Source organism: Ranitomeya imitator, chromosome 4, assembly GCF_032444005.1.
Source record: "Ranitomeya imitator isolate aRanImi1 chromosome 4, aRanImi1.pri, whole genome shotgun sequence".
Classification (NCBI taxonomy): domain Eukaryota; kingdom Metazoa; phylum Chordata; class Amphibia; order Anura; family Dendrobatidae; genus Ranitomeya; species Ranitomeya imitator.
In genome coordinates, this window is record NC_091285.1 from 243,894,511 (window position 1) to 243,906,810 (window position 12,300).

General features: G+C 51.9%; 1 protein-coding gene across 2 annotated transcripts in view; it reads right to left on the reverse strand.

The window, feature by feature from the left end:
• Window positions 1-12,278, reverse strand: part of NEDD1 (NEDD1 gamma-tubulin ring complex targeting factor) — an 89,587-nt gene extending 77,309 nt beyond the window's left edge. Inside the window, exon 1 of one of the 2 annotated variants that reach the window (XM_069764451.1) lies at window positions 12,142-12,278. In XM_069764451.1, coding sequence (XP_069620552.1) covers window positions 12,142-12,181 — 40 coding nt within the window. In that variant the 5' untranslated portion in view covers window positions 12,182-12,278. The remainder of the gene's footprint in view (window positions 1-12,141) is intronic. The other variant, XM_069764452.1, reaches the window with a different exon arrangement.
• Window positions 12,279-12,300: the final 22 nt, after the last annotated feature.

The window sequence follows — 12,300 nt, forward strand, 5'->3', positions numbered from 1 at the left end:
CTCTCTGTGCAGATTGGTCATGAAGGGGGGGGGGGGGGCGAAAAAAGCGTTTTTTAGGAATGTTCTGTTCAGGGAGAGATTTCTTTTTATCTGCTGCCTTATCCAAGATATCATCCAGAACGGGTCCAAATGCATTATGACTCTGGAAGGGTATGCTACACAATTTGGACTTGGAGACGAAATCGCCTCCTCAGGATTTTATCCAAAGTGCTCTCCTGGATGAGTTGGAGAGGTCGGCAGCTTTCGCAGCTACTCGGACAGAGTCCGGCGAGGCGTCGGCTAGGAACCCAGTTGCTTTCTGTAGCAGGGGGAGGGAGTCTAAGATTTCCTCTCTTGGGGTGCCCTGTGTCAAATGATCCTCAAGCTTGCGTAACCAGATGAACAGGGATCTGGCCAAGCAAGTGGAGGCTATGTTAAACTTTAGTAAATTTGTGGAGGTGTCCCAGGACTTCTTTAAAAAACTCTCTATCTTTCGATCCATCAGATCATTGAGCTGAGAAGAGTCCTCAAAGGGAAGGGCTGTTGTCTTAGTTACCCTGGACACCTGTACATCCACTTTTGGGGTCTCCCAAAAGGAGTTATCCCTGTCCAAGGGACACCGGTTCTTTAGCTCTGACGGAACAGTCAGACCTTTTTCAGGGAGGTCCCATTCATCATTCATGCAGAATTAGATTTTGTATATTCTTATGCACTGGAAAGCCCTTCTGATCTTTGGGCTTTAGACCCTCAAACATCTCATCCTGTACCGTGAGCGTAACTTCTTCATCCTCCACCCCCATGGTGCCTGTTACTACACTGATTAGGTCACCCATGTCCTCAGAATTAAAATAGTATTTTTTGTTCTCTGGTTTAAAGGTGGGGGTTGAAGTGGAGCCCTCATTTTCCCAGGCATCCTCCGAACTCGAGGATTGAATCTCTACTGAGTCTGGGTCGGAGGCGGTGGTTGCGGCTCCGGGATCTGGGAGGAGTTAGCCATAGAAGAATGGACCTCATCTTTAATGAGGGATCTGATGCTATCCAGAAGAGAGGGTTGTTCAGCGCGTAGGACCTCATCCGTACAGGACTGGCAGAGCTTTTTCCCATATGTAGATGGGAGTCTGGCTGCACACACTTTACATTTGCGGCTTGACCTTTTAGGATCAGAAACCTTTTCTCCCTATAAGAGAGAGGAAAAAGGGTTTGCTAAGCCACTTAGGAGTATATATACAGGATAGCTGGGCCCAACACCTGCTACTTACGGTAGGAGGGGGAACGCGGAGTTCTGCAGATGCAGAGCTAGGGGGTCTATCACCGTCCATGTCCGTCACAATAGTAACTGTCACACAGGCTTACCTTGCCACCTGGATCTCTTTAAATGAATCGTTGGGCCAGCGTCATTGTGCTCCTCCTCCCCACGTTGCCCAATTGGGGCGCCGCTCCGGAACGCCCCGGTAATGCGGCCAGGTAATGCTGTCCGCCGCAATTGAGAATGCCAGCCGGCGTGCGCTCCACTGTGGAACGCACCTGGATGACCCGGAAGTGACCCCGTCGGCCAGAGCCACATCCTCCGAGGCGTGCGCCACCTCCAGCGTGCAGCAGGGGAGGAGGAAACCGGGGGGCTGCAAGAAGCCCCCGGTATGCAGATCACTACCCCGCATTACCCCCAAAGGAGGCGCAGGAGGAGCGGTGAAGGTCCCGAGTCCCGCCGAAACGAGGAGACGGGAGCAGCGTCCGAGGAGGGAAGCCCGACCTCAGCTGCCCGCCTTATTTAGGTATCTGTGGAGCTCCGATCGCCGGCCATGTCAGCCCCTTCAGATCCTCTTCATGCCCAATAGGGGACAGTAAAACACTGGTGGTTGCAGAAAGGGGAGTGATACTTAACCTCTTTGTGTTCCTGTCCCCTATTAGGGTGGGGAAGACAACCTCCGAAGTGGCTGTCGTGGAAGGTGACTAGAGAAATAGGCACAGTCCTTACAATTCATGACTGTTGGCAACCATGTCCCTGTTACCAATAATTCCCCGAATATTGAAATTCATGCTTTACAACACCAAGCCAATCTGCCTAATACACTGAAACCCTTTCCCTTTGCTTGTTAGGCTATGTTTACACAATGTCTATTTCAGTCATATCTGAAGAAGGTCCATTTAGAAAACCAATTGAAAAACTGCTCAGAAAATGCTGAAAATTTTGGCCATTCATTTCTGTGTAAAAAAAAAAAAAAACAGGGATTTTTGTGTACTCACTGTAAAATCCTTTTCTCTGAGCCACTTATTGGGGGACACAGGACCATGAGTGTTATGCTGCCACCAGGAGGCTACTTTCACACATCAGGTTTTTGCCGTCAGGCACAATCTGGTGAATTTTGAAAAAAAGGGATCCAGCAAAAAAAAATTTTCCCACCGGATGTTTTTTTCTCATAGACTTCAATTAGCGTTGGATGGCCTAACGTTTCATCCGTTTTTTGCCGGATCCGTCGAAAATTAGTTTTCCGTCGGCCGGAGAAAACATACAGAGGAACGGTTTTTCTGTCCGGCGAAAAAAACACACAGCAACAGTTCTGGCGATAAACGGGTGAAACATGAGGTAAAATGAGTGAATCTGGTTAGCGATTCCAGTTTTTTTTTTTTCCACTGAGCATGCCCCGTAGCTGCATTTTCCGTTCTGGAATCAATCTCTCCTTCAGTTTTTCACAATTTGCAACGGATCCGAATTTTTTTTCAAAAGTCGACGGATTCAGCCTGACAGCGAAAACCTGATGTGTGAAAGTAGCCTAAGTTAACACAAAAAAGTTAGCTACTCCTCTGCAGCATACACCCTCATGCTGGCTCCAAGAGAACCAGTTCAGTGTAAAAGCAGTAACAACATAGAGTACAACATGACAACTTAAAGATCAGGCAAAAGCCATATAGGCCATTAGGCTAACAGGGTGGGTGCTGTGTCCCCCAATAAGTGGCTCGGAGAAAAGGATTTTACGGTGAGTACACAAATATCCCTTTTTCTCCTTCGCCTCATTGGGGGACACAGGACCATGGGACGTCCCAAAGCAGTCGGTGGGTGGGAAAACAACAGAAAGGACTTGGCTTCACGTAACAACTAACTAGATGTGCACCAATGCTGCCTGCAGAATTCTTCTGCCCAGACTTGCATCCGCTGAAGCCGGAGAGTGAATATTATAGTGCTTTGCGAAGGTATGTAGACTAGACCAAGTAGCAGCCTTAGGGTATGTGTCCACTTTCAGGATGGCCGGCGGTATCGACGGAGCGGCTTAGCCGCTCTGCGGTAAGCCCCGCCCCCTTTCTGGGACGCGATGATGCCGGATGTGTTCATAGCACACATCCGGGATCATCGCTCCCCACCATAGGGTCTTGTGCTATATCTTGCGGCGACGCAGCATCGCCGCAAGATATACGGACATGCTCCGATCTGAAAAGACGCGCAGCATGTCCGGAGTCGCAGGGCCGCCGCGTGCGTGTTACCACGCATAGTGGAGACGGGATTTCATTAAATCCCCTCCACTATGCTGTAACATCTGGACGCTGCGTGTCTGACGCTGCGGCTCTGTGCAGCGTCAGACACGCAGCGTTTCCTGCACGTGGACACATACCCTTACAGACATGTTCCACCAACGCCTGATGCCGAATGGCCCAAGAAGCCCCCACTGCCCGAGTGGAGAGTATTCCTGCTAGGATGGGCTGTCCTCTGACTCAGTATGACTCCTGGATGGTAGAACGAATCCACCTGGCTATCGTGGCTTTTGAAGCGGCGAGACCCTTCCTATGACCTTCCGGGATAACAAACAGAGCATCCGTCCTTCTGAAGGACGTCGTCCTCGAGACGTACCTTTTCAGAGCTCTGACTAGGTCCAGAGTGTGAAGAGCTCTTTCCACCCTGTGAATAGGGAGCAGACAAAATGAAGGAAGGACAATGTCCTCGTTAAGGTGAAAGGACGAGATGACCTTTAGCAAAAAAGTACGGGGATGGCCTGAGGATAACCTTGTCCTGATGGAAGTTAAGGAAGGGCGCCAGACAGGACAGAGCGTCTAGTTCCGAAAATCGCCTGATAGATGTGATCGCATCAAGACAACCTTCCAGGACAGAAAAATCAACAAAATGTCCTGAAGCGGTTCAAAGGGTGGTTCCTTTAGGGCACCCAGTACCAAGTTGAGGTCCCAAGGCTCTAAATGTATGCGATAGGGAGGTGCCACATGTGACACCCCTTGTATAAAGGTCTTAACCTGAAGTCTTGACGCAGTCCTTCTTTAAAATAAGACCGATAGAGCAGAGATTTGGCCCTTGAGATAGCAGAGTGCCAGGCCGGAGTCCAGACCGGCCTGTAGAAACTCTAAAATGGCAGCCGCCAGGGTATGTTGGCGACGAGGCGCACCAACTCTGCGCGGCGTGACCAGGATCACTGGGACTCCTTTCGCTTTGATCTTCTTGACTGGGGGGGAAATGCACAGAAGACGGAATTGGCGCCACAGAAGGACCAGAGCATCCACTCTGAATGCTCTTGGATCTCGAGACCGCGCTATGAACTGGGGAACTTTGGCATTCAGTCTGGATGCCATCAGATCCACATCTGGAGTCATCCAGAGAAGGCAGATCTGGTTGAAAACTTCTGGATGAAGCTCCCACTCCCCCGAGGCGAGCCCGACGGCTGAGGAAGTCTGCTGTCCAGTTTTCCACGCCTGGAATGTGCACCGCTGAGATTACTGAATGGTTGTTCTCTATCGGAGGATGTGAGGTACCTCGGACATCGCTGCCCTGCTGGGGGTACCCCCTTGATTATTGATATATGCCTCTGCCGTTGCGTTGTCCGATTGAATACGGATGGGGTGACCGGCTAGAAGATAATGGCACTGTTGCAGGGCCAGCCGAATGGCACGGATCTACAGAACATTGACCGGTAGCCTTGATTCTCGAATTGACCAACGGCCCTGAGAAGTGTGGAGACGAAAGACTTCTCCCCAGCCAAAAAGACTGGCATCGGTAGTCACCACAAGCCATTGAAAGGATTTCCCCTGATTGACAGAAGACTTCATCATCCACCATCTGAGATCCTGCCTGACCTTCAGGGATAAGTGGCACCTGTGGTTGAGGGAGAACGGGTTCCTGTCCCAAGCCACCAGAAGAGCATGCTGCAGGGGACGAAGGTGCAGCTGCGCAAAGGGGACCGCTTCATTGCGGCCACCATTTTTTCCCAGGACTCTCAGAACAAACCGGATGGAACGAGGGGGGAGATTGACAAAGTGCGCGGGCTCCTTGCTGAAGGGCTAGGACCTTGTCTCTAGGGAGAATTACCAACCCTCGAGAAGAGTCCAGGGTCATCCTTAAAAATAATATCTGCTGGGCTGGGACGGAGGAGGATTTACTTAAGTTTATTAGCCAGCCCAGGCGAGAAAGGGTATCGCAAGTAATGCGAACAGTGGAAAGATGGACCTTTGATCAACAGGTCATCCAGATAGGGCAGAACGACCACACCCGAGAGCAAAATGGACATGATGGCCGCGATGACATTTGTGGACACTCTGAGGGCCGTAGCAAGGCCGAAGGGCAGGGCTGTGAACTGAAAATGCTGGTCGCAAATGGAGGAAGAAAAAAAAAAATCGGGATATGTAAGTAAGCATCTCGGACGTCGATTGATGTCAAGAATTCCCCTTCTTCCAGTGAAGTGATAACTGAACGAAGATTCCATGTGGAAATGACAGACCTTGACAAACTTGCTTAGAAGTTTGAGGTCTAGTTTGGGTCTGACTTTACAGTCCTTCTTTGAAACAACGAAAAGGTTCGAGTGGAAACTCTGAAACTGTTCGCTTTTTGGAACAGGGACAATGAAGCCGTCGTGACGCAATGCGTCCACGGCTTGGGAAAAGGCCTTTGCCCTTGCCTCTGAGGAAGGAGAACGGGAGGGGAAGAAACGAGCTGGGGGGGGAAAGTAGCAAAATCGATCTTGTATCTGGACGACACCAGGTCTCTGACCCACTCGTCGTGGATGACGGAAAGCCAGACCTGATGAAACAGAAGTAGGCAGCCGCCTACCCTCCTGGTGTCGATCAGATAGTGCCAGCAGTCAGCGGGCAGAGAATCTCTGATACCTAGGTCCTTTAGTCCTCGACTGTTTGGGTCGAGATTTCCAATGCTGGTTAGGTCTATATGAGACCCGAGATCCTCCATCCCTGTGTGGAGAACGCCCTGAGACAGAAGTAGTAGTGAGCCAGCCTGGATTGGAGCAAAAGGATCAGAAACGTATTTGTTGCTGTCTCTGAAAAGGACGCCTAAGTCTCTGTTGGGGAAGAAGTTTACTCTTTCCTCCCATGGCATCGTAAATAAGCTGATCCAGCTTCTTACCAAATAAACGGCCACTCTGATAAGGAAGAGAAGTGAGAGACTTCTTTGATGCAGAGTCCGCTTTCCACTCTCTAAGTGATAATGCTCTTCTGATGGTGATGGCATTGGCTGCTGACAGAGCAACACAGCTGGCCACATCCAAAGATGCATGTACGAGGTAATCTCCTGTCCGGGAAATTTGGCTGGCAAGGTGCACCGCCTCTGGGGGAAGATTACTGCTCTGAATGGAAGTAGCTAGAGTCTCGACCATAAGACCAGTCTTAGCTATCCATGCTGCAGCAAAGGATGGATAAAGAGCCGAACATGAGGCCTCAAAGACAGAGCGAGCCAAATTTTCTGACGGTCCGTGGGGTTTTTAATGGAGGAACCATCCGGCACGGACAGAAGGGTTTTGGATGCTAGGCGAGATACTGGGGGGTCTACTCAACCCAATCTTTCCTCTGTTCAGCTGAGAAAGGATACTTCGCCTCAAGAGGTCTTTGTCCTGTGAAGCATTTATCGGGTCGCTCCCTGTGCTGATTAACTATGGCCCGAAACTCAGGGTGAATAGCAAATGCCTTATGAGGGCGTTTAGTCCTCTTAAAGGACACGGTTTGATCCGGAGCGGAGCCAGAATCTCCAGCAACCATCAAAGTCTGGTTGACAGCCTCAATCAGCGAATCCACGGTTTTCTGAAAGTCTGGCGAATTCGGATCTAAGGAACCGTCCGATTCACACTCAGATTCGCTTTCGCTACTGACCTCTAGAGAGGGAGAGTGAGAAACAGAGCTCTCGGGCAACAAGGCACGTGTTTGCTCAGGAGATGTGCTACGGATCTGCTTCGTAGACGCCTGTAGGCTTCTAGAGTGCTTTCGGCTCCTGCTAACCAACTGCTCCCGCCTTGGGGGGATCTTTCTATATCAGTCCTACGAACGCACCGCTCCCCAGAAAGATCACAGAGGGACTCAATCACTTTGGCCAGAGAAGCTATGGATTGAGACAGTGACGAAGTCCACTCAGGGGGACTAAGAACACTGAACTGGGGGGCGGTGGAGGGCTCCTTAGTGCATTTGGGGTCACAGGCATTGTAGAGCAGCGAACTCTGAGCCTTAGGAAACGCAGACTGGCAGGAGGAGCAAAAAAATGAGGAGGTGAAAACAATGTCAATAGTCTTGTTAGACATTTTAGATACTTTAGGCTGGGACATTGTACTCCTCTATGTATCTCTATAATAATAGGGATTTTGTGGTGAAAAAACAGTTACAGCAGGGAGGAGGGGGGTATACAGCAGCGCTGCCTTACCCAGATCCTTTGTTCCCTGCTTCTGCTGTGTGGCCTTCAGCTGCGTAGCCCCATGCTCTATGACACCTGCTGCAAAGATCCTGATGGCAGCTGTGTGTCCTGAGGTGGTCGTGGGGGGTGAAAGATGGCCGCCGAGACTAGCGGAGGCACATCTCATTCTGTGCGAGAAGCGCCAGGAAAGTGGTCGGAGCCGCCACAGCGCATCATACCTAATTATTTCTCCGGCCTGAGGGCCGAAGCCGGGGACTAAATTTTGCGCCACCGACCAATGCCGAAGCAAGAAGGGGCCGGATGCATGCCCCCGCTGCCATGATGGGCCCCCTTATGCCAGCGCCACCCCAGACCGCCTGTTTGGAGCCCTCCAGCCCCGTCACGTACCCGAGAAGCTGCCGGGTGACCTGTAAGCCAGCTGTATGCGGCGGGTCCTTCTGCTGCAGCTGCTGGTCTTGGACGGTGCAGGGATAAACCTCAATCCACCATCCCTTTAATAGGGAGGTGGAGGGGGACCGTCCACCTCCTTTTCCATCCGCTTTAACGGTGATGGTGCCGTGGGGGCTGCTCGGACGCCAAAAAAGGGGAGGGACACTGTACATCCAAGGGGTTAAACCCCTAGGATGTGACAGGGCTGAATGTCCGGCATTAAACCTGGCTACGGGGGAGGATATATGGAGGCGACACTCCATGTGCTCGTCCGTTAAGGGTGCGGGTAGATCAGTTCCCTTTAAGGGACCTGTCACCCCTGAAAAGCAGCCCAGGCATGACATCCCACGTCGTAGGAGAGGATACGGGGAGGCGACACTCTCTGTGCTCACCTGTTGATGGTTCGGGGAGATCAGATCTTTGAAAGGATCAGTCGCCCCTTCGCTTTGAAAAAAAAAAAAGAATAATAAAAAAAATAAAAAAAAATGTAAAAATAATAAAGAGCTTTTGGTCTGAAGACCAGACCCGTGTGCCTCCTACGGACACTATAAGCAAGAACTGGTTCTCTTGGAGCCAGCATGAGGGTGTATACTCCAGGGAGGAGCTAAGGCTACGTTCAGACTAGCGTTGTGCGCCGCTGCGTCGGCGACGCAACGCACAACGCACGCAAAAACGCAGCAAAACGCACGCAAAAACGCTGCGTTTTGCGACGCGTGCGTCGTTTTTTGCCGAAAATCGGACGCAAGAAAAATGCAACTTGTTGCGTTTTCTTGGTCCGACGCTTGCGGCAAAAAAGACGCATGCGTCGCAAAACGCAACAAACAAAAACGCATGCGTCCATGTTAAACATAGGGGCGCATGACGCGTGCGTCGCCGCTGCGTCGCCCGACGCACACTAGCACAACGCTAGTCTGAACGTAGCCTAACTTTATTGTGTTAACTTAGTGTCAGCCTCCTAGTGGCAGCAGCGTAACACCCATGGTCCTGTGTCCCCCAATGAGGCAAAGGAGAAAAAAGGACTTGCTGTCCATTTCTTCATGTATTGGATCATCTTTTGAATAGAATCTGTGTCACATACTAAACTTCTTGCTACACTTTCAATAAAATCACTGATTTATTAGCAGGAGTCTATCACTAGATGACTAGTAAACCTGCTGCCAGGTAGTCCTCCACATTAATGAGCTCTATATAACCCTGCACACACCACTGAATGACAGGAGTTGGGGTACACCCTAAATTGTCAGAAAGCTGCTAATCAGTGTGGGGAGCAGGTTACACAGAGCAGGACGGCTACACGGCAGGACACACCAAGTACCGAAGTGATACATCGCTGGAATCAGGGTCTTTGCCCCATGTCATCTGCTCTCACGTGGTAGCAAAAAAAAAAGGGGTGACAGATTGCCTTTAAAAGCCTTCTCACAAGTTATTATATCAGAAAATTGTTAATGATGTGATTATTTTGCACATATGATCAAATTGTCTACAGAATCACTGACAAGCCTTTATCCGTGCTCAGCATGCACACTGCAGACTGTGACCCGACAATTACACTGTACGCTATAAAATGGACATTCAAGTATTTATTAGTGTTATACAGAATGAGGCACCGACAGAGAACTGTATAGAAATGCCTGGAATTAGATTGGTGGCAGAGGCAAGTAGGTGTAAGGGAGTGCCAGAAAATACACTGGGGATACAGACTAGTGGGGGTACCGGGGTGTCTGGGAATAGACAGGGCACACAGATACGCAGGGGAACCGTAGTGCCCAAGAATAGATAGGGGGGACAGACAATTAGGGGTACAAGAGTGCCCGGGAATGGACTGGGGGCAGATACGTGAGGGTACAGGAAGAGACAGGGGTGGGCACAGATACATAGGGGTACAGGGGTGCCCGGGAATGAACTGGGGACACATATGCAGTGGCACAGGAGTGGCCAGGAATAGACAGGGGGCACAGGAGTGCCTGGGAATAGACAGGGGGCACAGATATGGAGGGGCACAGGAGTGACAGGGAATAGACAGGGGGCACAGATATGTAGGGGCACAGGAGTGACAGGGAATAGACAGGGGGCACAGGAGTGCCTGGGAATAGACAGGGAGCACAGATATGGAGGGGCACAGGAGTGACAGGGAATAGACAGGGGGCACAGGAGTGCCTGGGAATAGACAGGGAGCACAGATATGGAGGGGCACAGGAGTGACAGGGAATAGACAGGGGGCACAGGAGTGCCTGGGAATAGACAGGGAGCACAGATATGGAGGGGCACAGGAGTGACAGGGAATAGACAGGGGGCACAGGAGTGCCTGGGAATAGACAGGGAGCACAGATATGGAGGGGCACAGGAGTGACAGGGAATAGACAGGGGGCACAGGAGTGACAGGGAATAGACAGGGGGCACAGATATGTAGGGGCACAGGAGTGCCCGAGAATAGACAGGGGGCACAGATATGTAGAGGCACAGGAGTGCCAGAGAATAGACAGGGGGCACATATATGTAGGGGCACAGGAGTGCCAGAGAATAGACAGGGGGCACAGATATGTGGGGGCACAGGCGTGCCAGAGAATAGACAGGGGGCACAGATATGTGGGGGCACAGGAGTGCCTGGGAACAGACAGGGAGCAGATATGGAGGGGCACAGGAGTGCCAGGTAATAGACAGGGGGCACAGATATGTAGGGGCACAGGAATGCCTGGGAGTAGACAGGGGGCACAGATATGTAGGGGCACAGGAGTGCCAGAGAATAGACAGGAGGCACAGATATGTAGGGGCACAGGAGTGCCAGAGAATAGACAGGGGGCACAGATATGTAGGGGCACAGGAGTGCCAGAGAATAGACAGGAGGCACAGATATGTAGGGGCACAGGAGTGCCAGAGAATAGACAGGAGGCACAGATATGTAGGGGCACAGGAATGCCTGGGAGTAGACAGGGGGCACAGATATGTAGGGGCACAGATATGTAGGGGCACAGGAATGCCTGGGAGTAGACAGGGGGCACAGATATGTAGGGGCACAGGAGTGCCAGAGAATAGACAGGGGGCACAGATATGTAGGGGCACAGGAGTGCCAGAGAATAGACAGGGGGCACAGATATGTAGGGGCACAGGAATGCCTGGGAGTAGACAGGGGGCACAGATATGTAGGGGCACAGATATGTAGGGGCACAGGAATGCCTGGGAGTAGACAGGGGGCACAGATATGTAGGGGCACAGGAGTGCCAGAGAATAGACAGGGGGCACAGATATGTAGGGGCACAGGAATGCCTGGGAGTAGACAGGGGGCACAGATATGTAGGGGCACAGATATGTAGGGGCACAGATATGTAGGGGCACAGGAATGCCTGGGAGTAGACAGGGGGCACAGATATGTAGGGGCACAGGAGTGCCAGAGAATAGACAGGGGGCACAGATATGTAGGGGCACAGGAGTGCCAGAGAATAGACAGGGGGCACAGATATGTAGGGGCACAGGAATGCCTGGGAGTAGACAGGGGGCACAGATATGTAGGGGCACAGGAGTGTCAGAGATTAGACAGGAGGCACAGATATGTAGGGGCACAGGAGTGCCAGGTAATAGACAGGGGGCACAGATATGTAGGTGCACAGGAGTGCCAGAGAATAGACAGGGGGCACAGATATGTAGGGGCACAGGAGTGCCAGAGAATAGACAGGGGGCACAGATATGTAGGGGCACAGGAGTGCCAGAGAATAGACAGGGGGCACAGATATGTAGGGGCACAGGAGTGTCAGAGAATAGACAGGGGGCACAGATATGTAGGGGCACAGGAGTGCCCGAGATTACGTCGTTCGCAGCTATGGCCACAGCTACAGGAAAGCACAGAGCTCAGCACACGCCGCTGGCCCGGTCACCACAACAAACACCTCAGCAATGCCGGGCTGTGCGCACATGGTTCCGGGTCAGGGGTCGCGGCAGCCGCGGTTCTGTTGCTTTTCTCAATGTCAGGACGCCACTTTCTTGCACTAAACAGAACTTTCAAACATCCCGCCAAACGGTGTCCGCGGCCGCTAGTGCAGTCACCGAGCCGAGCGGTCAGAGGTATAAACAGGGGAGACCGGCAACACTCCACCTGTTGCCCCGGAGCCCACTCTCACCTTGCAGTCGCTGTCGTCCCCCGCCTCCCCCACTTTGCATCCCGGTTCAGACACTGCGCAGTGACGTCAGCCGAACTCTACAACCGACTCCCGCGCCGGAGTTGTGGCTGCGTGCTCGCTCTGGGGGAGGCGGGAGCGCGCTTCGGCGCACAGTGTGAG